The following is a 23,623-nucleotide window of genomic DNA, read 5'->3' on the forward strand; positions in this document are numbered from 1 at the left end:
GCCTGACGAGACCCAGACAGGCTCGGGCTGAAACTGAGAACTCTAATGGATTTGAGCTTACAGGTACATTTTATTATCTCACAAGGTGACATTTGTTGTGCAGCTAGACCATAAAAAAGCTACAAAAACACATACACACTTTATGACAAGTACACAATGTCATAAATTCTCCTTAAATCAAAAACAAAGTTTCCAATATGATTTGTTTTCTCCAACAGTGGTGGTTATTTTTGTAGTTGGTGCTGAATGAATATACCGGTACTTGTTTTTCTTGTGACATAGTCAATACGTTTCCTAATAATTACATCTGACTGTAGTCCCTGAACAGTGTGTTGTTGTGTGGGAAACTGGGAATGTTTATTATTTGTGGGATTACTACAGTGTATGTGTGAGCATAGTTTTCAATAATTGTTACCTTTGCTTGCATATTAGCCAAATTGCACCAGCACCTGACCACCCGACACCAGCCTGTCAGCAGTCGCACTTGTCTCACTCTGAAAGTCTCCTGCCTTTTTCCAGACTCACTACACGGTGCCAGATGCAGAGAAGGATCTGGAGTCTCTCAGCGCCACCATCGAGTGTGAACAGCCGCAGCCCGACCTCTACAAGTAGGCACTCGTCCCGCTGGCCCTCTGGGTCCTGACACTAAAAGCACGGCGCATGCTTTTAGTGGCCTTCGTTTGTTATACGTAGGAGTAAATCAACTGACGATTTGGAAGAAAAAAAATCTCCCTGCAGACTCTGTTAACATCTTCACTGTTAAGTGTAGAGCTGTCAGCAAGCCATATCATATTTATTTTAGCTCACTCTCGCTGTGCCTGAGACGCTTCCCAGGAAATGAAGGGAAAGTTCAGTTGGGAGTGGGACAGTCATAGCTGGGACGCTTCAGGAGAGTTTATTCACTCCTTCATGTTATTGGGGCTCGATGCGCAGAAAGTCTTTGGCTCCCCCTATAGGCAAGGAGCCCTGCATTACCATTCACCACACATCAGTGTGGTGTTTTGAGATGTGCTAAACATAGTCACTGCACCAGATGCTGCCTTTTCAGCCAATAACACAGATCGGGTTATTGGCAGCATTCTGCTGGCCAACCAGCTGCCTGCTAATCCATGCACCCTCCTGTAAGGTCCTGGTGATGGGCAGATGGTGCTGTGATAGCCACCTCATTTAATGCAGGTGCATTGATGGGTGCTTATAGGCTTAATGCACTTGAATAAATCTTTCATAGCTTGACTTTTAATACCTCGGGGTTCAGTGAAATATAATAATCTATAAAGACTCCAGCCAGCATTGTGTTTGTAACAATTATGTTCTGAGGTAATCATGGCCATATGAATTTCATTTGTGTTGCAGATTTGTGGGCCGTATGCACATCACATACAGTGATGGCCGGGAGCCTGCAGTGAGGTGAGCGCATTTTTTTACCCACATACACATACCATGAGCAACCCCCCCCCCCCCCCAAAAAATGAATATAAGCGCTGTCGCTTAAGCCCTCTCTTACCTTTGCATTACCGTCAAATCATTTGAATGTCCCATAACTCCAAACAAGCATTAACCACTTAAACCCTATATGCTTGGGGGGCACGGTGGCGCAGTCGGTAGTGCTGTCGCCTCACAGCTAGAAGGTCCTGGGTTCGATTCCCGCCGGGGACGCTGTGGGCGCTGGGGGCGTGTCTTCTCCTCCGCGTGATCAGCGCCCATACCCTAGGTGGGGTTGGCGAAAGGGCCTACTCTGTGTGGAGTTTGCATGTTCTCCCCGTGTCTCCTAGGGTAGTTAATACCCTCACAAAAACATGTATACCGCCATATGTATGGTCGCTATACCGCCTCCCCCATGACAGCCGGGGCGCCTGATGGAGGGGAAGGGAACTGGTTGGAATAACGTGTTCCTTCCACGCGCTACGTACAACCAGGGAAACTCTCCCCTGTCAGGTGACAAGGAGGTCAGTTGGCTCTCATGCATTGAAGGAAGCATGAGCTCGGCCCTGGCCTCCCTAGGCTGTGGGGGACTGGTGTAGCGCTGGTGTAGGGCTGGTGTAGCGCCCAGGATCACTTAGGAAATTGGCACCGGGTGAAAAAAATGCGAAAAACAAAAAACAAAACCCTATATGCTTGACCGGTGTACCTCAGGGCTCCATACTAGTGTGTTTTCTGTTATTGTGGGGAAAGCCTTCGCTAAAAATAGCCGATCGACAAGCTCTGCGACACGCTGTGAGCTGCTATTTTCCTGCGTAAGCCTTCCCCACAATAAGGATGCTGAGGATTTAAGTGGTTAAAGTAATGCCAGCCTGGCATGACTTCAGCCCCTGGCTTCCAAAGTGTTCCCCCAAGGCATTTGTCATTGACTGCTCTCTAACGACTATAATATAAAAGACGTCGCCATGTCCTTCTCTAAGAACATTGATACCAAATGTACACCCACGACGTACTGTATATCTATTTCCACATGGCTATTTAGTCGATGCCAGCTGGCCTGAAATGATGCCAGTTGAATATAAGTAGGGGTGACCCTAGTACCCCATGTGGACAAGAAAGCAGCACAGTTGACTTGTTTTGTCGATGTGATTGTTCAGGTCTTTGGGTCCAGAGAACTTGCTCCTGAAAGGGGCGACCTTGAAGAACACTCAGAGGATCTGTGGTGAGTCAAAGGGTTAAAGCTTAACCCATTAAGGCCTGAGGTTCAGATTCTACAAAAAGTCTTCTAAATCCTAACAATTTTCTGAAAAAGAATTATGTTGCTATATATGATATATATTCACGGATTTGCATACATTTTCAAGATTTTTCTAAAATAGCAGATCTACAAGCTCATAGCTCGGCACTCGGTGCCACGCTATGAGCTTGTGTATCTGCTATTTTTGAATAGCCAAAGTATGAAATAATGGTTTTAAGTGGTTACACAGTATACGTTCCCGGTTTTAATGGGTTAACTCCACGGATGCTTTGATGCTGCTGATTGGTTCATCATATTATATCTCAACAAGAGCAAAGTGTTCATTCCTCTGCTGATTCTCTGCCTCTCCTTCCTCAAGCGGTGGCCGTTTACACTGGCATGGAAACCAAGATGGCTCTCAACTACCAGGGCAAGTCCCAGAAACGCTCCGTTGTGGAGAAGTAAGTGGAAAGGGAAAGCCGTTCCATACTGTATGTTTAAAGGAGTAGTTGACCGACCCCAACAAAAATCGTATTTTCTGTCAATTACACACCCCATGAAGCATTGAATTCATGGAGATTTTTTTAATTATTGTCGCATTCCTAAGCCTATAATTTGTTGACCGTTCATCAGATTTTAGTTTTTTTTTTTTTTTTTGGGTGAACTACTCCTTTTAACTCATTGAGTGCCATTCACGTGTTTCACGTGTTTTACCGCTATGGTGCAACGTGCCAATCACGTGTTTCACGTGTTTTACCGCTATGGTGCAACGTGCCATTCACGTGTTTCACGTGTTTTACCGCTATGGTGCAACGTGCCAATCACGTGTTTCACGTGTTTTACCGCTATGGTGCAACGTGCCAATCACGTGTTTCACGTGTTTTTGAAAAAAATAGTAAAAATAAATAAATAAATGTTTTGTTCAGAACCCAAGATATCATTATCTGAAGATTTGCAGCTCCATCCACTCCTTGTTTAACTTATAGCTGAAAAAGGCTGTATCTCGCAGCCAAGGCACTTTTTTTTTACTTTGAAAAAATAAAAAAATAAAAATCGCACTGGCCAGAAATAGCCAGAAATAATTTGGGCACTCAATGAGTTAAGAGATAAAAAATCTAATCATGTGGATCTCTGCATCCAACGGTGTGCGTGCGTCCCAGACTCTCAGACCTCGATATACGTGGCGGGCGTGCACAATAGAACTCTGCCTGACTCTGTGTGTCCCTTTTATGCCCATATGGAGTTCTCTGTAACTATCTGTCCGTCTGTCTGTGTCAGTTTTATGCCTGTATGATGTTAAAGTTCCGACTTCCGACGTCATAGACTGGCCACCAAGTAGTACTATAATGGGCACTGCACTAAGTACTCTGATAACGTGTACTCTGACAGCGGGTTGAACGGATACTGCATAACTGGTGGGGCATGCATTCCCCTATACGGGCATCGCGGTCATCGGTCTAGTATTTAAGAAAAGAAAAGTATTAAACGTGTGAAAGAAATTTGTGGACGTACTACTTTGGCCCAATGGCAAGTTGCTCCTCCTGACACACAGACACACAGACACACAGACCGGCCCTCTTATACAGTTAGCCTCCTGCAGAGCCAGACAATGAAAAGAAACCGTGTCTCCTATGGCACTGACCTATCGCAATGTGTGATATTTCTCTCCCCAGATCCATCAATGCATTCCTGCTGGTTTACCTTTGTATCTTGGTGAGCAAGGCCCTGGTGTGCACCACACTCAAGTATGTATGGGAGATCAAGCTTGGACAGGACGAGCCCGGGTACAACCACAAGACTCAAAGAGAAAAAGACACTTACCTGGTGAGGACACAATTGACCTTGACTTGTTTGGCTTTAACATGCTTTGGTTAGGTTTACGGCCCCGTTTCCACATACGTATCTCTGTGAACATATGCGGGTCAACCAAGTCATACATCAAGTCCATTCAGGAACCTCCATAATCTTCCATATGGACTCTGACTTGTTTGCTTTGCAGTTAAAATAATTTTATTTACAATACTAAAGTGTAAGGGAAAGGGGTTGGTGGAACAATGTTGCTGGCATGGTAAACCATGAATGCACGTGTCTTGGTCTACCTAGGTGCGCTCAATCCCTCTTATGAGGATGACACTATAGTCACTGTCCCAAGTGCTGAAAATAGTTTTTTGAACATTTTAATTTTGTTGTGTGCCAGGAAACGGCAAGCTATTTCCTTAATTTCAGGTGCTTGAGAATGTTGTTATTATTATTGTGCGTTCAAAGTTTCACGCTGATCTGTCCAGCAGTGCCGGAGATTAGCTGTTCACAGGCAAACGGACATGGGCGAAAACACAGTCTCCTTCGGCCGTCTGGCCCTGTGGAAACAACAGTATGAACAGACCAAATGTTGATTACAATATTATATCAGAGCACCATGCATTAATAAAACCAGTATCGGGGTTCCCATGGTAATGAAATTCCTGGAAAAACTTTTCCAGGCGTGGACAAAGTTTGGAATTAATCTAATGTTTTGGAAAACGTTTGGATATACAATATATATATATATATATATTTAATTGCGTGAAATATGTAACATGGTAAAATGCAGTGCTGCGCTGAATGAGTGCGACCTAAGCTTGTAGATCTGTTCTTTTTGTCACGTGACTCCTTCGCTGGAGTCTTGGTGCATTGACAGCACACTGGTGTAAGAACCTCATTATTGCACCATATGCTTGCTATAGGCATGGAAATTGGGTGAAATACTTTCCCTGTAGTATTAATTAATATAATTACATTAGCTATTCAAAAGTAAATGTCAGAATGCCATGATGCATATGAGCTATAATATTTGTAATGTGTAATCAACTTGGCTTCACTTTATTTGTCACATCACAGATGTAAGAGTGGGTGAAATAATTTTTGTACAAGCTATCCACAAATCACAGTTACATTAAATAATAATAAGAATAGAGGGAGGAGAAAAACAATATCAAAACAAAATGATATCAAATATACATAAGGTGTGTACTCGGAAAGATAAAAGCAGAGTGCCTCAGTTTCCTGTGCAAATAGACATCACATTGCAGCAGATATCAATTATGTAAGAATGTGTAGGAATTTAGTATTCACAGTCATTGTACATAAGATGATAGTGCCAGTGTAATTGGAGCAAATAAGACTGACTGATTTTCTGCTGAGAAAAACTGAAAATGTGCGACCAGCTAGCAGTATTAATACTGTGATATGATTTCAGAAGATGGGCACACACCTGATGCAATGTATTAATAACCTGGCCTAGATCATTATGTTTTTCTATGAACCTCAATGTGGAGATAGCAGTTTTTTTTTGTTTAGTTTATTTTATTTTATTGTAAATAGATAGCGGTTCAAGAGTTATAGGCCAAAACATAAGCTGGCCTAGTATAGCACTACCATGAGGCCGATTTGAAAACATTGGGATGCAATGTCTTCGTTGTACCTACTGGCAGCGTTTGCAAAAAAGTATGACATCGATAGAGCCAGCTGTTTGCGAGATTACCCCTGGATTCACACACACACACACACACACACACACACACACACACACACACACACACACACACACACACACACACACACACACACACACACACACACACACGCGTAACATAATGCCCGTCCCTGGCCTTCGGCTTGGCAGAGATGAGAATTAACAGATCTATTGTAACCATTGCATACTTGCATGGAAACCCAGCCTTATTATGAGCCAGTGGATCTGAAATACAACAGTTGCCTTTTTGTCTGATGTGTCCATGCAGTCGCATAGGAACTAGCAGAAGGCTGAGCAAAAACAAGCTTGTCCTTATCATTATCAGCAGTAGTAGGAGGAGGCGTAGAATAAGGAGTTGCAGTGTTTTCCAAGGCCACCATCAGATTTGCTTCAAAGTTGCTGAAGACCTCTGCTCTTCCCTCCCTCCCTCCTCCCGCCCACCTCACCACCAACACCCAGCCCCTCAGGCACACTCTCATTTGCCCTCTCTCTTTCTCTCAACACTCCCCAGCCTCTCTCTCTCTCCCTCTCACTTTCATCTGCCCTCTCAATCTCATTCTCTCTCTCACTGTCTTGCACACCCTCACTCTCCATTGTGTGCACATCCTCAGCATCCATCTCCATCCCTCTTTCCTTTAACATTCTGACCTCCAGCTTCTCTCTCTCTCCCCCGCTGAACCTCCCTTTGCTGTGGCATATTAGAGTGTGTTGGCCTTGATGAAATAAAAGGGTCCAAAAATAATAGCTGCAAAATACCAAGGTCTCCTGTGGCTGGCAGCGCTGCCACTGGTCATAGTTTCACCTGCCTCCTTCCTCTCCCTTGCATATCGATCCCGCAGGTCCCTCCATTTCTTGGGACAGTCTTTTTCCGTGAGAACACAAGGTACACAAATTAAACACATGCTACAAATTAGGTTGTTACCAATTGACCTACTCGATATACATTATGATATATATTTTCCTTCCTTGACATTTAACACACCACACACACACCATACATTCCAATTCTATACTACACTGGTACAATACAAAATGGATGAGCTGTGAGGTCAGTTGCACATCGCGTGCTGTGACGTGTCGTGAGCTTGTAGAGCGGCCATCTTCGGTGCGAGACACCGGCATGCAACGAAGCATAAATCGGGCTTATTAATGTAATACAGTTCTATTAATATTTACTAGTGCAAAGTTCGAAGGCATATTTAGCTAACATACTGTAGGTGAACATTGTCAGACATTTTCATAAATGTTCAGAAATTTCAAGAATAGCAGATCCACAAGTATGCTATTTTAGTATTTAAAGTTATACAGTGCAGGTCCACAAATAACGATTTTTAGCAGCCTCTGCTGGTCATTACCGTCACTGCAGGCCGTTTATTAATTCCTCTGTTACCCAGAATTCCATTTGTTTTCACCGGAAGACGGAAGCGTTTCAAAAAGCGTTCTTTTAATTGTTTTATACGATCTGTGGATCGTTTCTCTTAGCCAGTGGAGCTTTAGTTACCGTGAGCTGTGTTTTCTTTTTCTGTTGTTTTTCGACCTTCAAATCCTACAATCTCTTAAAATCAGCGTGAGTTTCCCTTTTGTTATTAGCGCGGTAATTCCTGGCCAAACAGGAAACCGGTGCGGTAGTTCCTGGCCAAACAGGAAACCGGTGCATTTCCGCTTCCGTTTTCCGGCTACATGACGTCATTTTCGCGGGAAAGACACCCCTATCACCGTTCAATTGAAAATGTATGTATAAAAGGCTTTCGGGGGTGAAATTCATGGTGTTGTGAAACTTTTGCCACTCACAAAAGATATACAATTTAACTTTAGTTTTGTTGAAAAAGTTACCTAGTATTACTTTAAGTGGTTAATAAAATATCTTGCAAAACAGACAAAATTAGGTTCTCACCCATGGCTACGTACTGTAGTACGAGGTTCACAAATGAATAGGTTGTGAAAATGTGAATATAGAATATAAATGTGAAATCTCACTTTGAATATAGAGTTGCATTCGTCAATGAAGTGACGAGATACAAGCAGGATCGTCTTTCTCCAGATTCTAAAAATTATGAAAATGTCCCTATTTTGAAAGCCTATGGCATACAAATTCCTGGTAGCTGATGTCACCTGTAGCCTGACAGAGGGCCTTGTAATTTAATGCCCTGACACCATCCATTAAAGGATGTGCATCTCTGGTTTCTTTCTAAATTGGCCTGAAAAAACATCTATCAGGAGACCACAAGGGGAGGTAAATTCCCATCGAAAGGAGGTGTCATTCACTGCCACAGGATTTCCTTTTTCTCCTTTGTACATACAGTGTTTTGTATTTGTTGTTGACATGTATTATTGTGTAAATTTGTTGTTTGTATGTTGATGAATTGAATACATAGGATCACAATGGAAACAAGTCCCCAGAACCCTTTTTTTGTGTTATCCTTTTAGCCTTAATGTCTGAATGTACCACGTGCTGTTTACATTTCTGACTAATAAAGCATTCAATCTTAAAAAAAATCAATAAAAAATGTTTAAGAGATGTCTCCTTACATTTATCCCTTTTTTCCCTGACAGTATCTGAAGATGTTCACCGACTTCCTGTCCTTCATGGTGCTGTTCAACTTCATCATCCCTGTATCCATGTACGTGACGGTGGAAATGCAGAAGTTCCTGGGCTCCTTCTTCATCGCCTGGGACAGAGACTTCTTTGACCCCGAGATCCAGGAGGGGGCGCTAGTCAACACCTCAGACCTCAACGAGGAGCTTGGGCAGGTTAGAGAGAAGGCTGGCGTAAAACTTTCGTCCGTTTTGAATAGTACGGAATGTAGAAATGGTGTAGCAATAGCATTTACAAATCCAAACTGGACAATCGTTTTAGTACGATTTTCCTCCCTTCTCCATTGTCAGTTAATCACTACTCTGGTCAAATTCCTGTGAAAGGTAAAATGATCAAACTGTGTGTCATATGTATTCGCTATTACATGTTGACTTATAGTTTGATATACAAGGTTAGAGGGATCCTGAGGGGTGCTTTATTGGATGCTTGTATGTTTTAGCCTGCCCTGAGCTCTGTGTGAATTACGAGAGTGGCTGTGACACCCAAGTCACAGACTCTTAATTGAACCCGATGGCTGCGCTGTCCCCACTCCTCCTGTTTTTACTGCACTCCCAACTGAAACAGTGCAGTCGTATAGATCAGCCACGCTTGGTTTGCCAGTTGATTACTTAAATTAAAGGTGACGCTTCGTTACACTGATTTATGCGCTGTAATTCTGTCAGGGGAGTAATTGCTCCAATCTTATTGTTGGAGCCCATTAATGGTGCAAGTGGTCTATATATATATATACTGTGCATGTATATATGCGGCATATACCTCAACCTCTCTCTCTGTCTGTCTATGTGTGTAGCTGCCAAATGTGCGTTAATGCTCTGTATTTATAGATCACTTATTCAATCATTGCAGAGAAAGACACATCTTACAAAAACACTTTTAGGTGCATTCTACATGCACACACAACATTTTCAACATGGTTCAACATTTTCTTCATGTATTATCATATCATGTCATAGTAATACACTAATATGGATACACATGCCATCTAACTTTTCAGCTGAGCACAACCGCTGTCACCTCAGGCGTTCACTGGTCTGGAACCGTTATTATGAAGCACCAACATCTCTGTTGTAATTCACTTGTCTAGAATAATTAAATAACATTCTGCATTTATAACAAATTCTCTAAGCACTTCCGCTTTTCTGAAACAACACTACATTGCTTCCTATAATACATGTAGGCTATAAAACATACTAATATCAATATAGATTACACTCAAAGGTGATGGGCACAGTTGGGAGGATGCAGTGGGGGCTCTTGTGTAGGAAGGGCCTAAACGCTTTTTTCTAGAGGTTGTTTCTCACCTCTAGAGTTCGGGCTCCCTCACACCTACGTCGCACCGCCGATCCGACCAATATGTCTGAATCATAGTGGCGGGGGCAGTCAGTAAAGTGATGTAATTTACTGACTCAGATGCCCTACACATATACCTGTACATAAGGTTACGTAGCACACATCAGGTGGGTACCCTGACACTAACACACATCTGGCTTGTACTTGAGCTTCTTGGAGCTCTCAGTATCATAGTGACATGCCTATGTCACTATGCGTATCGGGTTTGTTTATGGTTATGTCTGAGTCATAGTGACATGCCTATATATGGGCGTATCGGGTTTGTTTATGGTTATGTCTGAGTCATAGTGACATGCCTATATATGGGCGTATCGGGTTTGATTATGGTTGTGTCTGAGTCATAGTGACATGCCTATATATGGCAGTGTTGATTTCGTCGACTAAGACTATGACGATTTTTTTTGGTTTGCCAGTACCTTTTTATTTGTTGACGAAATTGTCAGTATATGTAGTATTAGTTTTAATCATTATAGAATGACTAAAACTAAGACTACATATACTGACAATTTCGTCAACAAATAAAAACTAGACTAAAATGTTAGTGAGGGAGTAGTGGAGAAGAGATCCAGTAGAACTAAAAGACAAGTCATTTTATGCTTGGTTGCGCTCGGGTGTTGCACTCTGGAAATAGCAGATTTACAAGCTCACAACGCGTCGCGCTGCGACGCGTTGTGAGCTTGTAAATCGGCTATTTTAGCATGCAACCAAGTGTAAAATCAGCCATTACGACACCATCAAGGCCCGCCATGACATTTTAGTCGACTAAATCTACTGTAGATTTAGTCGACTATAATATGTATAATATGTGGGCGTGGTCATATATATGACTGTATATATATGTATATATGTGTGTTTGTATATACACATACAGTACATACATACATATGTGTGTGTGTGTATGTTAGCCTTGGACCGGGGCACGGTGATGTATTGTACGTCCCTTCTCGACGCCTGCAGGTGGAGTATGTGTTCACGGACAAGACGGGCACGCTCACCCAGAACAACATGGAGTTCATCGAATGCTGCATAGACGGTTTCCAGTACAAGTACCGGGATGCGGGATCCGAGCTGGATGGCTTCTGTGTCACAGATGGGCCTGTGAACAAGCTGCAGCAAAAAGCTGGCAGGGTGGGTGGTAGAAGCGGTGTCCCTCCATCTGTTACAAACACACACACACACACACACACACACACACACACACACTGGCGCATGCCCCTACCAGCATATGAGCCCACTGTTCAGAAAGACCCTCCAGACATCCACTCTTCCTTGACATGTTAGCATATGCATGTGACAAATAAACTTGGGAGGGGGGCTGCAATGCACTTGACTCGGCCACCTGATAATACTCTACAAGCTATTGCACTTAACAGCTTCATTGATAAGAAGTTAATGATAAGAAGTTAATGATAAGACAAACAGTTGTAAATCCATGACTTTATCTTAACTCCACTCCAGCTACTGTGTGTCGTGCGTGTGTGTGCACTTGGGGCACGCACAAGCAGCCAGTTATCCACTTTTCTGCTTCCGTGCTATTTTAAAATACTTCTTAAAGTCAGTCAAAGAGCCATCTTGTTTGCCGTTTTCCCCAGAGCAAGCTATTATTGAAATGAATTATTGAACGTTTGATTTTAGTAACATCATCAATTATTAAAATATTTTATTTCCGTTGCATAAAGGCTTCTCCTCTATTGAATGATGTTGTTGCGCTGATAAGATGCATCTTCCTGTTTGCGTTGTTGCCGAGCAGGAGAAGGAAGAGCTGTTTTTGCGGGCACTGTGCCTGTGCCACACGGTGCAGGTGAAGGAGCCCACGGATCAGGTTCAGGCCCCGAGGGACACACTGCTGGACCAGATGGATGGCCTGGGGAGTGAAGATGGAGAGCTGACACACCTGCAGGAGCAGAGGGGCTTCATCGCCTCCTCGCCCGACGAGGTAGCCTTGGTCAAGGGAGCCATGAGGTAAGGTTACCAACAGGAAGGCAATTACTCACTCACTCACTCACTCACTCACTCACTCACTCACTCACTCACGCACGCACTCACTCAGATCGATAGCCAAAGATTTATTGATCAATAAACAGTGGTAGAAAAAGTACTCAACTGTTTTACTTAAGTAAAAGTATCAATACTGCAATGTAGATGTACTCTGTTACAAGTAAAAGTCTGGAATTCAAAATTTACTTGAGTAAAAGTACAAAAGTATTGGTATCGAAATGTACTTGAAGTACCAAAAGTAAAAGTTCTAAAATGTTTGAAAATAGCAGGTCTACAAGCGACGCGTTGTGAATAACTTTTTTTCTATTGATTACTGACCATCTGGAGCCTTGAATTCATAGATTTTTGTTTTTGTCACATTCCTAAGCCAATAATTTGATTATAATAAATGTGTCCCCATTGATTCCGGTAGGAGACACAAATGCATTTGTGTCTCCTACCGGAATCAATGGGGCTAAATTTATTATAATCAAATAATAAAGGAAGGAATGCGACAAAAACAAAAAAATATCCATGAATTCAAGGCTCCATGGGGTGAGTAATTAATAGAAAAAAAGTTATTTGGGGGGTGAACTACCCCTTTAAGTATAGTACTTGAGTAAATGCACTTAGTTACTTTACACCACTGTCAATAAAACACCACTTATTAATTCAAACCTATCCAAATGTGGAACTGTCCCATGGTAATATTAATGCTCATTCCTGAGACTTTGTCTCCATCTGCAGGTATGGTTTCACGTTCCTGGGTCTGGAGAGACAGAACATGAAAATCCTCAACAGGAATAATGACGTTGAAATGTAAGTCAGCAGGCAAAGATGTTTTGTGTGATGTGTTCCTCCCGACCCCCACCCCTCAACTTTTTTTTTTTTAAGTGTATTTTTATAAGCATGCTGTACTGTACTTGCGATGAAGTTTTAAAATGTGATATTGGCTTCTTGGATTCCCTTCTAAAAGGTACGAGCTGCTCCACGTGTTGAACTTTGACCCTGTGCGACGGCGAATGAGTGTCATAGTCAGAAGTAAATCAGGTGAGCTGGAGATCAAATGTACATAATTGATGGATATGTTCGTAATAACATGTAATCATTACTTAAGAGGATGAGTGGGTTTTGAGTTGAACCTCATTCACAATTACCAATCATTATGATGTCACCAATGAATAGAATCACGTTACAGCATAAACAATGTGAACATCCTCCTCTGTTCACATACTGTATACAGTAAGAGATGTAAACAAGTCTTGCAGGTGGCTTGGAGAAGACGGACTCGCTTGCAGGTAGACCTAAGACATTTATTTTGAGACATTTCCCATGTAGACCATGTACATCATGTGGTAGTATGGTGAAAATGACACACACACACACAGGAAATGATGACTAAATGAAATCCCTAGTTCTCTCAATGTAACAAATACTATATATAGGTCAAATATCAAAAGTCGAAAATTAGACGGGCAGATATGACACCACTTCTATGAACACGATGAAATAACGTGATTCTATGCGCTCATACCTGGTAATTGGGAATGCGGTTTCAGCTGTGTCATCATTGTACACACTGATAAATGCCGGATGGCCTGAAACGCTCTGTAGCGAATTAACAATTAAATCAAGTGAATGGATTATTTCTGAGGGCAACTTTTTTTTTTTGAATGCTTTCAAGTTTATTGCCATTGACTTTGCCTGTTGGGGACCCTCAGCCCTGACTAAGCTATCTATGTGTGTGTGTGTGTGTGTGTGTGGCAGGTGAAACGTTGCTTTTCTGCAAGGGCGCAGACTCGTCCATTTTCCCCCGTGTCAAACAGGAGGAGGTGGAGAGGATACGTACACACGTGGAGCGCAACGCTACGGTGGGTCACAGTTGGCTAGCGTCCACACCATGCTAGTTAAAGGAGTAGTTCACCCCAAATTACTTATATTCTATCAATTACACACCCCTTGAAGCCTTGAATTCATGGAGATTTTTATATTTTTGATATTTGATGACCAGCGAGGTCTCCTACCGGAGACATTAGCATCTTTCTGCCGGTCATCAAAGTATTGGCTCAGGAATACAACAAAAACTAAAAAATCTCCATGAATTCAAGGCTTCATGGGGTGTGTAATTGATAGAAAATAAGTATTTTTTTGGGTGAACTACTCCTTAATGTTACTTTTAGTTAGTTAGATCAGTGGTTCTTAAAGTGCGCACAAAATATTTTCAGATGGGCGGTCCTCGGCCAAATGTACATGAATTTGGGGGTCCTTGACATGAAAAAGTTTGAGAACTACTGAGTTTAGGGTTAGGTTTCAAAGTTTTTCAGGCAAAGGACCCCTTAGCTGAGAGAGAGATAAAGCAGGGACCCCCTCTATATTGTATAAAATTGTGTTTCAGATTAAACTTTTTTTTGTTTACCTTGGTCTGCTCTTTTTTCCCTCTACACCTATATCTCTTTGCCAAAAATAGCCGATCTACAAGCTCACAACGCCTGGCAGCTGCGATTTTTGGCTAAAGTTCTCCTCAGAAAAGGGATGCTAGGGTTCAAGTGGTTAATGTAAAAAAAACAACAACTGGGGGTCCCGGAACCCCTGTTGAATGAAGACCCCTGGTTTTAGATGGTGACTCTGAAAAGGCTCTTATTTTGTTTTTGTTTTCTCCCATGCTCCAGGAGGGCTACCGGACGCTGTGTGTGGCCTACAAGCAGCTCAGTGCGGAGGAGTACTCCCAGGCAGATGCAGGACTGAGGGAAGCCAGGCTGGCTCTGCAGGACCGAGAGGCGATGCTCATGGCCGTTTACAACCAGGTGGAGACGGGGATGAGTCTCATAGGAGCCACCGCTGTGGAAGACAGGTGAGCCCAACGTCCATGCGCCTCTCTATCTCTCTACTGTCACCATTACGAAATCTTACGTTTTTTTTTTTTTTTTAATAGATCTGCTATTTCCAAAAAAAAATATATGACAATTTTTCAACATGGAAACGATAATGATGATTATGATTATTATGATTATCTCAAATAATTAGGCGACTATGTAACAATTGTGACAGGCCTAATGGCCGTCACTCTCTTGCTCACTCGTTCACTTTCGCTTATTCTAACTGTCTCCAACTCACTCTTTCATTGAATCTGTGTTAGTATACTAATACTACTCGTTGACAATATTAAACAATGTCATTACCTTTGAGGAGTTGCGTGGAAATTAGACAAATTTACACCTGGAGCGAAGATATCAGTGACAAAATGCTTGGTTCACGCCCCTCAAGACATAGCACTTATACATAAACTGAATTGGCTGAAAATAATCAAACAAGTCTTCATTTTATATTCCCCCTTCAAGTCTATGAGACTGCCTAGAGGGCGGGTCAGAGAGTACATCGGCCGTAAGTCACTGATCACGTGATCCCAAAAATCGATTCTCCCATTTAGAGCAATAGAGTGTAACATTTTCCTCATTTCCACACTACAACTCAAAGGTACTGTACGTAATAGTAATGACATTGTTGAAGGTTGAAAACGAATAGTATTCCCCTTTAAAGGCCCAGCCCATAAGTCCCGTCGTAACATAGAATTTCAAGCAGCAAATAGATAGGTTTTTGTACCGCTTCACCGGCAGACAGTAAGTCTCTTTTACGGCTCACAGTACTGAGAAGCACAGCTCAGCTCATCACTCACGAGCCTACACGATGCAACACTGGAGAGGAAAACACGTTTGATATCGTTTGTATTGACTTGTTTTCCACTTGTTTTTCCAACTTAACTTCATTAACTTCATTTCACTCGTCTTCAGTTTCAATCTAACCTGTATTCAGAATGATCTTAAAAAAATGTCGCTGACGCAGAAATTAAACAGTCGCAGGTAGTGATCGACCGATGGCCGATCAAAAAACGATGATCTTTTTGTTTGTTTTTGGCATCTAATAAAATAAAACCGTAATAATGTGAAACTGTAACAAAAAGCAGAACTGCCCTGGCTGGTAGTTTTCTCCCACAAACTAACAAAGTTATGAACCTGTGTTTAGATGGGTTCAATGTTCAACTTTATTGTCAATGTGAAATTCATTGTGCGCTAAAAACCAACAGTCTCAAGAGTACCACGTTAAAGACTCTGTGTCAAATGTGATCGGTGTTAAAAACTAAGCTGCTTCAATAAATAAACAATCTATATAAAAGATCTAAACTACCTAAAAGTGCAAAAAAGCTCAAGTGTAGACTACATTGTCATAGGTAATACATTAGCTACAGACATGTTGCCATATAGTCCGGGCCATGTAATGTTCAGTGGGTGTCCATAAGTCTGATGGCGGCCAAGAAGAAAGTGCTCCATAGTCTTGCCAGTGGACATAGGTAGGCCAATAAAAAAATCTTTTTTTGATCAGCCTTCCCTGTTCTCAAATTTTCGGCAGTCTCTGTCTGTAAAGGGTAAAAATAATTGGGTACTCAAAAAAATAACCATGCCTATTATACAAAAAAAAGCAAATATCGATTAATCAGTCGACCACTAGTCCCCAGGAACATGGCATTTAGGATGTGGTTCTCTCTCCGTCCGACCGTCAGGCTACAGGAGGAGGCAGCGGAGACCATGGAGGCGCTGCAGGGTGCGGGCATGAAGGTGTGGGTGCTGACGGGCGACAAGATGGAGACGGCCAAGTCCACGTGCTACGCCTGCCGCCTGTTCCAGAGGAGCACGGAGCTGCTGGAGCTGACGGTGCGCACCCTGGAGGACGGCAGCAAGAAACGCGAGGAGCGCCTGCAGGAGCTGCTGCTGGAATACTACAAGAAGGCTGTGCAGGACGCGCCTCCAGTCAAAGGAGGGGTCACAAGGTCAGCGGCCCAAGTCTACCGGGATCATTCCTTATATCGGTGGATCTCAAACCTTTTCATGTTTTAATTAAGGACCCCCAAATTGATAGCAAGCAATGCTAACTTGATATCGCTAAATTGATAATGCCTACCTTTTTAAAAAGCTTTTTTTTTTAGCTACACTGGTTTTACCTCTAGGCTTTATGCCCTCCTGTTTTAAATGTTTTGTTTCAGTTTCTCAGATGTTTTTTTTTATGTGATGATTCTTTTTTATGCAACTACCTATCGTAGCACTTTGAGATTTTAACAAATGTAAAGTGCATTATAAATAAAATGTATTATTATAATTAACGCAAAAAAGCCTTGTGGCTTGTTTCCATTGTGGTCCTATGTATTGAATTAATCATAAATATTGTGAGGAAATTCAGATGTCACAGCAGCACTGTGGTTCTGACGTGTATTTGCAGTGGCATTCAATGAGGTATTTTTTTTGCAGGAGCTGGTGTAAAGCCAACCAGGACTACGGTTTCATCATAGACGGAGCCACTCTGTCCATGGTTCTGAACTCCTCGTCTGACTCTAGCCGCTACAAGAGCCTGTTCCTGCAGATCTGTCAGAACTGCACTGCCGTGCTCTGCTGTCGCATGGCGCCCCTCCAAAAGGCACAGGTTAGGCACACCACACCGGACGACCTAACAGTTTACTTGCACACGTCATTAACCACATGAACCATATTGTGTGCCCTATTCTGGGCGTGTCATAATAGTAAGATATGCGTTGAAAATAGGTCAACGTTCAGTGGAAATAGCAGATCTACAAGAGATTATGTGTAGAGGGGAAAAAAGGAGGGGGGGGGGCGAGTAACAAACCATTGGGGAACGCTGGTCAACAAATTATATAGGGTTAAAGTGGTAAAGAAATGTATACATTTAGTGGTTGTATAATCTTCATGTGGCTCCGTCTTTAGATTGTGAAGATGGTAAAGAACTCCAAAGGCGGACCCATTACGCTCTCGGTGGGGGACGGAGCAAACGATGTCAGCATGATCTTGGAGGCGCATGTTGGCATCGGTAAGAATTCTGGGTGCCAGAGCTCACTTAAAGGGATTTCCAAAAGTGCTGTTCCTAATTGAAGGAATTTTCTTTTTTTTTAATGCTGCAAGTGTAATTCTCCCTCATGGTCATTCCAGGTATAAAGGGCAAAGAGGGGCGTCAGGCAGTGAGGAACAGCGACTATGCTATCCCCAAATTGAAACACCTCAAGAAGCTCTTACTGGCACATGGGCACCTGTACTACGTCCGCATCGCCCATCTTGTGCAATACTTCTTTTACAAGGTAGGAGGCTCTGTCTCCCACCCCCCCACCCCCCTCTCTCTCTCTCCCGCCCCCCCACCCCCCCCCTCTCTCTCTCATTGAGGATTATGTGAAGGCAGGTTTTGACCAGAAGGAATGTTTCCACAAAAGCCACGATTTAAAAAGATATATAAATATAAAAAAATATGTACAGAATAATACAGGAACAACAGGAGATAAGCATACAAAACATTTGATGTCATAACATGGAGCCCATAGCCTAAGTTTCATTTCCATCGTCTCTCTGACTGGACCGGCATCTTGTGTATGTAGGACTGGCTGGAAGCAATGGTTAAAGCTTTATTTATACTTCGCCGTCATACAGTGTGTGAGCATAGCAGATACAAGCTGCGCAGCAGGGTGGTGTGTGGGTGGATGTGTATTAAGAATGACTATTGAAATCATAGGTTTCACTCTCTCCACTGTTGCCTATAGACAGTTGTAGAGTTCTCTACTCAATCTAATCAACAACAAAAATCTTCTTATGGGGGTTCACGGCACAAGATCTTTTTAAATAGTGGTCCAGTATCAATTTGGAAATTGGAAATCTTAATAATTTTTTTGTTTTGTTTTATATTTTCTTTTTTTAGTGGATACTGTATGAGTCCTGTCTTCTGCATCATAGAAGGAATAGTAATCGGAAGAGCTTTATATTTAGTTATTATTTACAAAAATGAAATGTAATGTTTGCATTGTATGTTTGCTTGCATACAATGAATGCAGTAAAATGTATTACAATTTGAACATAGTGTAGTGTTCAAGGCAGAACAGTAGGGGGGACCACCCAAAATAAAATGTGTGTCCTCTGTGCCCACCCACCCTGATTGCAATCCTGTAGTATGGGCTAAGCCTGCTATACAGCACTGTTTCCCAAACAGTGGGTCGGGACCTATAGTTGGGTCGAGGACCAATTTTTATGGGTCGAGATTAGACATCATGGGTCGAGATTAGATATCTCCTTTTTTCTGTTTCCTACATAAAAAAAAAGATATACTAAAAACTTTTGCTCAAACAATTCAATTTTTTTTAAAGCATTTCATAAATAAAACATACACATTTTTCATAGTACTTTTTTTTTTAAGTTTAAGAAGTAGTGAAAATAGCAGATTCACAAGCTCACAACGCTGCGCGAAGCTTGAACCACTGCTATGCAGTACATGAACTGATTCAACTCTGCTGTTCCATCTTCACAAAAACGGTCACAAAATATTCCTGAGTCCAAGTATGTGTTTGTAAATCCTAGCCTCTTGTCTTTTTGTTTGAATTTTTTACCTTTCAGAACCTTTGCTTCATCTTACCTCAGTTCTTGTACCAGTTCTTCTGTGGCTATTCGCAGCAAGTGAGTATGTTCAAAGGTGCTCTCCACAGACGAGTGTGTTCCTCCTGCAGATGTATCCCCCCTGATTCACCCTCCCTCTCTCTGCCCTTGGAATGGCTGCAGTCGTGTGTGTGTGTGTGTGTGTGTGTGTGTGTGTGTGTGTGTGTGTGTGTGTGTGTGTGTGTGTGTGTGTGTGTGTGTGTGTGTGTGTGTGTGTGTGTGTGTGTGTGTGTGTGTGTGTGTGTGTGTGTGTGTGTGTGTGTGTGTGTGTGTGTGTGTGTGTGTGTGTGTGTGTATATACATATGTATATATATGTACATCTCGGCTCCCTCTTGCATTATTAGTGTTTGTGTGATCGTGCATGCACTGTAGCTGTAGGTCCAATAGTGTGTGTTTGCGCAAGTCTTGTCCTCTCCAATATATTAATCCCCAGCCCTCCTGCCTTCTTCCTTACCCCCTCCTCCGGTGTTCCCTCCGATCCCCCCCACCCCCCCCCCCCACCCCAGCCCCTGTATGATGCGGCCTATCTGACGATGTACAACATCTGCTTCACCTCCATGCCCATCCTGGCCTACAGTCTGCTGGAGCAACACATCAGCATGGAGATTCTGCTGAGCAACGCTACCCTCTACAGGTAGACTTGGGGATGGGTCCCGTACCATACTGCAGCCTCCCTTCCATGCCATCCTCTCCTACACCAGTGGTTCTCAAAACCTTTTCATGTCAAGGACCCCGAAATTGACCCATATTTAGCCTGCGTACCCCCATTTGGCTGGGAACCCCCCAAAGGTCCTTTGGGGGTTTCCACTTTGAGAACCACTGTACTACACTCTTATTGTTACCACTTTTATCCTGCTAGTAAACCCTCACCCTTGAGCTCCTTTTCCTCTTTTCTGTCCGGTTTCCCCGCTAGTATTAAACGCTCAAGCCGGGGGCGCCACTGGCCTCGCGGTTAAAGCGCATATCACATATAGGCTCTGATTCAGCCTGACAGTGAGTTGGGGGTTCGATTCCCGAGCCCGACAACCTTTGCTACAATTTCACAGTATCTTCTATATACAGCAGATTAGATAGGAACAGGAGAGGCTGTTAGCGTTTCCCTTTGTCCTGGTTCATTCTAGTCACTTTTTTCTGGCTCAAATACATATTCCCTTGTTCCTGCCACCTATTAAAATTGGAATTAATTGTACAGAAGTGCTGTTTGTTCATCATCCTGTGCTGTACCCAGTCGGCTCAAACAAAAGCCCAAGGGGATTAGTATCGCTTCAGGAGTGCTGATAATGTTCACTCCGGATTGTCGTGTAAAAAGTATTCTAAACAAACGTGTATTTCACATCACATGTGAACCACTGTTTTTACCCTGTCAATCTCAATACATTATGGTCCACAGTAATTACTGGCATTTTAGAACTTGGAGTGAAAGTTTAGAGTTATAATAATGCAATATATTTTGAGAGATTGAGAGCAGGAAATAAACAGTTGAGGTTTTCAAAAATGATGAATGGTGCATTTAAATGGCGCCTTTATTCAAAGAAATTTCAGGGTTTCGGGCTTCGACACACTAACACCGGGGTAGCCGGGGATCGAACTGGGAACATTGCGATTCTCAAGTGGCCGCTCTACCTCCTGAGCAACTGCCGCACAAGTAACAAGAATGGCTATTGGCAAATACAAGTAACTTCTAAAATATATATATATTAGGGTGGAAGCCAGCAGGGGAGGGTGTTCTGTCACAGCACTGCCAACCCCTACAGGTTGATCTGGGTACCTGTTCAGCGGGGAGTGGAACTGGGAAGGATAACGTGTTCCTCTGCATGCATTACGCACTCCCAAGTGAGGCTCCTCACTGCCGGGTGAAAATAAGTGGCTGATGACTCCATGTGTATTAGAGGAGACGTGGCTGTCAACAGCCTCCCCATGACAAAACAGTAGCGGTTGGCAGGAACAGGGACTACGCGTGTGGGGGGAATTGGCAATGACTAAATTGGGTAGACAATAAATTAATACTCAATGTGTGTCGATTTGTTGTGTCAAGTTTAATTTATGTTCTCATTATGTGGACTTGAATGGACTTGATTGTTTAATGTATGTCCTTTGATTTATATGGACTACAGTACAAAGTTTTATGTCGATTTTTGTTTTCTTTGTTGTTTCTCAAGTGCATGTTTTTAAATGTATGTATAGTTTTTTTAAACGTGGACCCTGCAAAGACCTAAAGCACAGCTAATGGGAATCCTAAAAAAAATAAACAAATGAACAACATAATTTGAGCCATTGTCACAGGTGATTTGCAAGGTCATATTCCACCTTTTACTGCTGTGGCTTAGGGAGATCGCCAAGAATGCCATGTTGCGCTGGGGCCCATTCTTCTACTGGACTCTACTGGGGGTCTTCCAGGGGCTGCTCTTCTTCTTCGGCGTCCGCTACCTGTTCAGCAACCCGGCCCTGCAGGATAATGGCCAGGTTAGTCAAGCCCACCGCCACCCCTGGCTGACATAAAGTTTATGGATTAAAGTTCTCAGTCGCCACGACTGATCTCAGTCATTTTTGGATTTCATAGAAGCCAGCATGTCTTCTATGGCAGCATGTCACACACCGAAAACAGGCCATCTACACGTTATGAATAGTTTTCGAATGTTAGTTGGTTAAAGCGCATTTGAAGTGGTCAAACTAGCAATAGAATGTTCAATTTTCCAGATCTTCATACTGTTTCACAAATCACAGATTGGGACTTTTTTCAGTTGTGATATTTTATTTTGCTTTAATCCATCCATAGGCATGCTGTATATAATGTATATAATGTTCTCTCGTGTCCTCCTCGCAGTGGAATGATATGATCCAGGTTAGAGTGGCCCTTTAAGCACACTGAGCTCCTATTGAATAATTGTTTTGTCTTGTTCAATTTCTAGGTGTTTGGAAACTGGTCGTATGGAACCATCGTCTTCACTATCCTTGTGTTCACCGTCACGCTGAAGGTAAAATATCTGACTGGTGTGCTGCTGCTGTTGTTGTTTATCTGGATCCTCTCATCGTCCTAAGCCCTGTGTCATTAGTGGAATGTGGTTCAGTAAATCTTTTTGGGCCTGTAATCGCGCCCACCGGCTCATCATCATCCTCCTCCTTCAGCGAGCCCAAAAAAAATCATCGCATTAACTGGAGAGTGAGGGATCAGTGGGGATGTTTGACATGTAATGTGTGATTAACAGAACACGTTTTCTGTCACACTGCAGCTGGCCCTGGACACCAGGCACTGGACGTGGCTCAACCACTTTGTCATCTGGGGCTCCCTGGCCTTCTACGTGTTCTTTAGCTTCTTCTGGGGAGGAATCATATGGTGAGGAGATGATGGCACCTCAATGACCAAAAACTAAAAACAACTCTCTTTCCTTCTCAAGTCTGATTGATTGTTCTCCACTGGGTTCCTTCAACCAACATTAAGTTTAACTTGTGCACTCTCTCTCTCTCCCCCCCCCCCCCCCTCCAGGCCCTTCCTGAGGCAGCAGCGTCTGTACTTTGTATTTGCCAACATGCTGAGCTCTGTGTCGGCGTGGCTGGTTATCATCCTTCTCATTATGCTCAGCCTGCTGCCAGACATCCTGCTGTCTGTGCTCCGCAAGCCCCGTCGCCAGGTAGGCCTAACACCGGTGCTCATTTTGACAGCACATTTTCATTTAAAATTATTCAGCTTTAGTCATCTGAAATGTTTTAGTTTTTGTGTAGTTTTAGTCGACCAAATGTAAGAATTTAGTCGCCTAAATCTACAGTTGATTTTGTTGACAAAAATGTATTTTGGCAGGCCTTGATGGCATCGTAATGACTGATTTTACACTTGGTTGCGTGCTGAAAATAGACGATCTACAAGCTCACAACGTGTCGTGCTGTGTAACGCGTTGTGAGCTTGTAGATTTCAGAGTGCAACACCAGAGCGCAAACCAAACATAATATGACCTGTCTTTTAGTTCTACTGGATCTCTTCTCCACTAGGCCCTCCCAACGATTTTAGTCTGGTTTAAATTTGTTGACGAAATTGAAATATTTTTTGTCTTTAGTCTTTAGTTTT

General features: G+C 42.8%; 1 protein-coding gene across 4 annotated transcripts in view; it reads left to right on the top strand.

The window, feature by feature from the left end:
- Positions 1-23,623, top strand: part of atp11c (ATPase phospholipid transporting 11C (ATP11C blood group)) — a 73,109-nt gene that overhangs the window by 39,920 nt on the left and 9,566 nt on the right. For all 4 annotated transcript variants that reach the window (XM_080416507.1, XM_080416508.1, XM_080416509.1 and 1 more), the window contains exons 7-28: positions 520-608; positions 1,354-1,407; positions 2,577-2,641; positions 3,036-3,117; positions 4,330-4,480; positions 8,721-8,918; positions 11,071-11,241; positions 11,864-12,075; positions 12,838-12,909; positions 13,067-13,140; positions 13,858-13,961; positions 14,760-14,941; positions 16,646-16,912; positions 17,388-17,559; positions 17,859-17,961; positions 18,081-18,226; positions 19,524-19,583; positions 20,070-20,197; positions 21,891-22,026; positions 22,473-22,538; positions 22,794-22,897; positions 23,048-23,192. In XM_080416507.1, coding sequence (XP_080272633.1) covers positions 520-608; positions 1,354-1,407; positions 2,577-2,641; positions 3,036-3,117; positions 4,330-4,480; positions 8,721-8,918; positions 11,071-11,241; positions 11,864-12,075; positions 12,838-12,909; positions 13,067-13,140; positions 13,858-13,961; positions 14,760-14,941; positions 16,646-16,912; positions 17,388-17,559; positions 17,859-17,961; positions 18,081-18,226; positions 19,524-19,583; positions 20,070-20,197; positions 21,891-22,026; positions 22,473-22,538; positions 22,794-22,897; positions 23,048-23,192 — 2,781 coding nt within the window. The remainder of the gene's footprint in view (positions 1-519; positions 609-1,353; positions 1,408-2,576; positions 2,642-3,035; positions 3,118-4,329; positions 4,481-8,720; positions 8,919-11,070; positions 11,242-11,863; positions 12,076-12,837; positions 12,910-13,066; positions 13,141-13,857; positions 13,962-14,759; positions 14,942-16,645; positions 16,913-17,387; positions 17,560-17,858; positions 17,962-18,080; positions 18,227-19,523; positions 19,584-20,069; positions 20,198-21,890; positions 22,027-22,472; positions 22,539-22,793; positions 22,898-23,047; positions 23,193-23,623) is intronic.

Source organism: Gymnoscopelus braueri, assembly GCF_963280865.1.
Source record: "Gymnoscopelus braueri genome assembly, chromosome: 20".
Lineage (NCBI taxonomy): Eukaryota > Metazoa > Chordata > Actinopteri > Myctophiformes > Myctophidae > Gymnoscopelus > Gymnoscopelus braueri.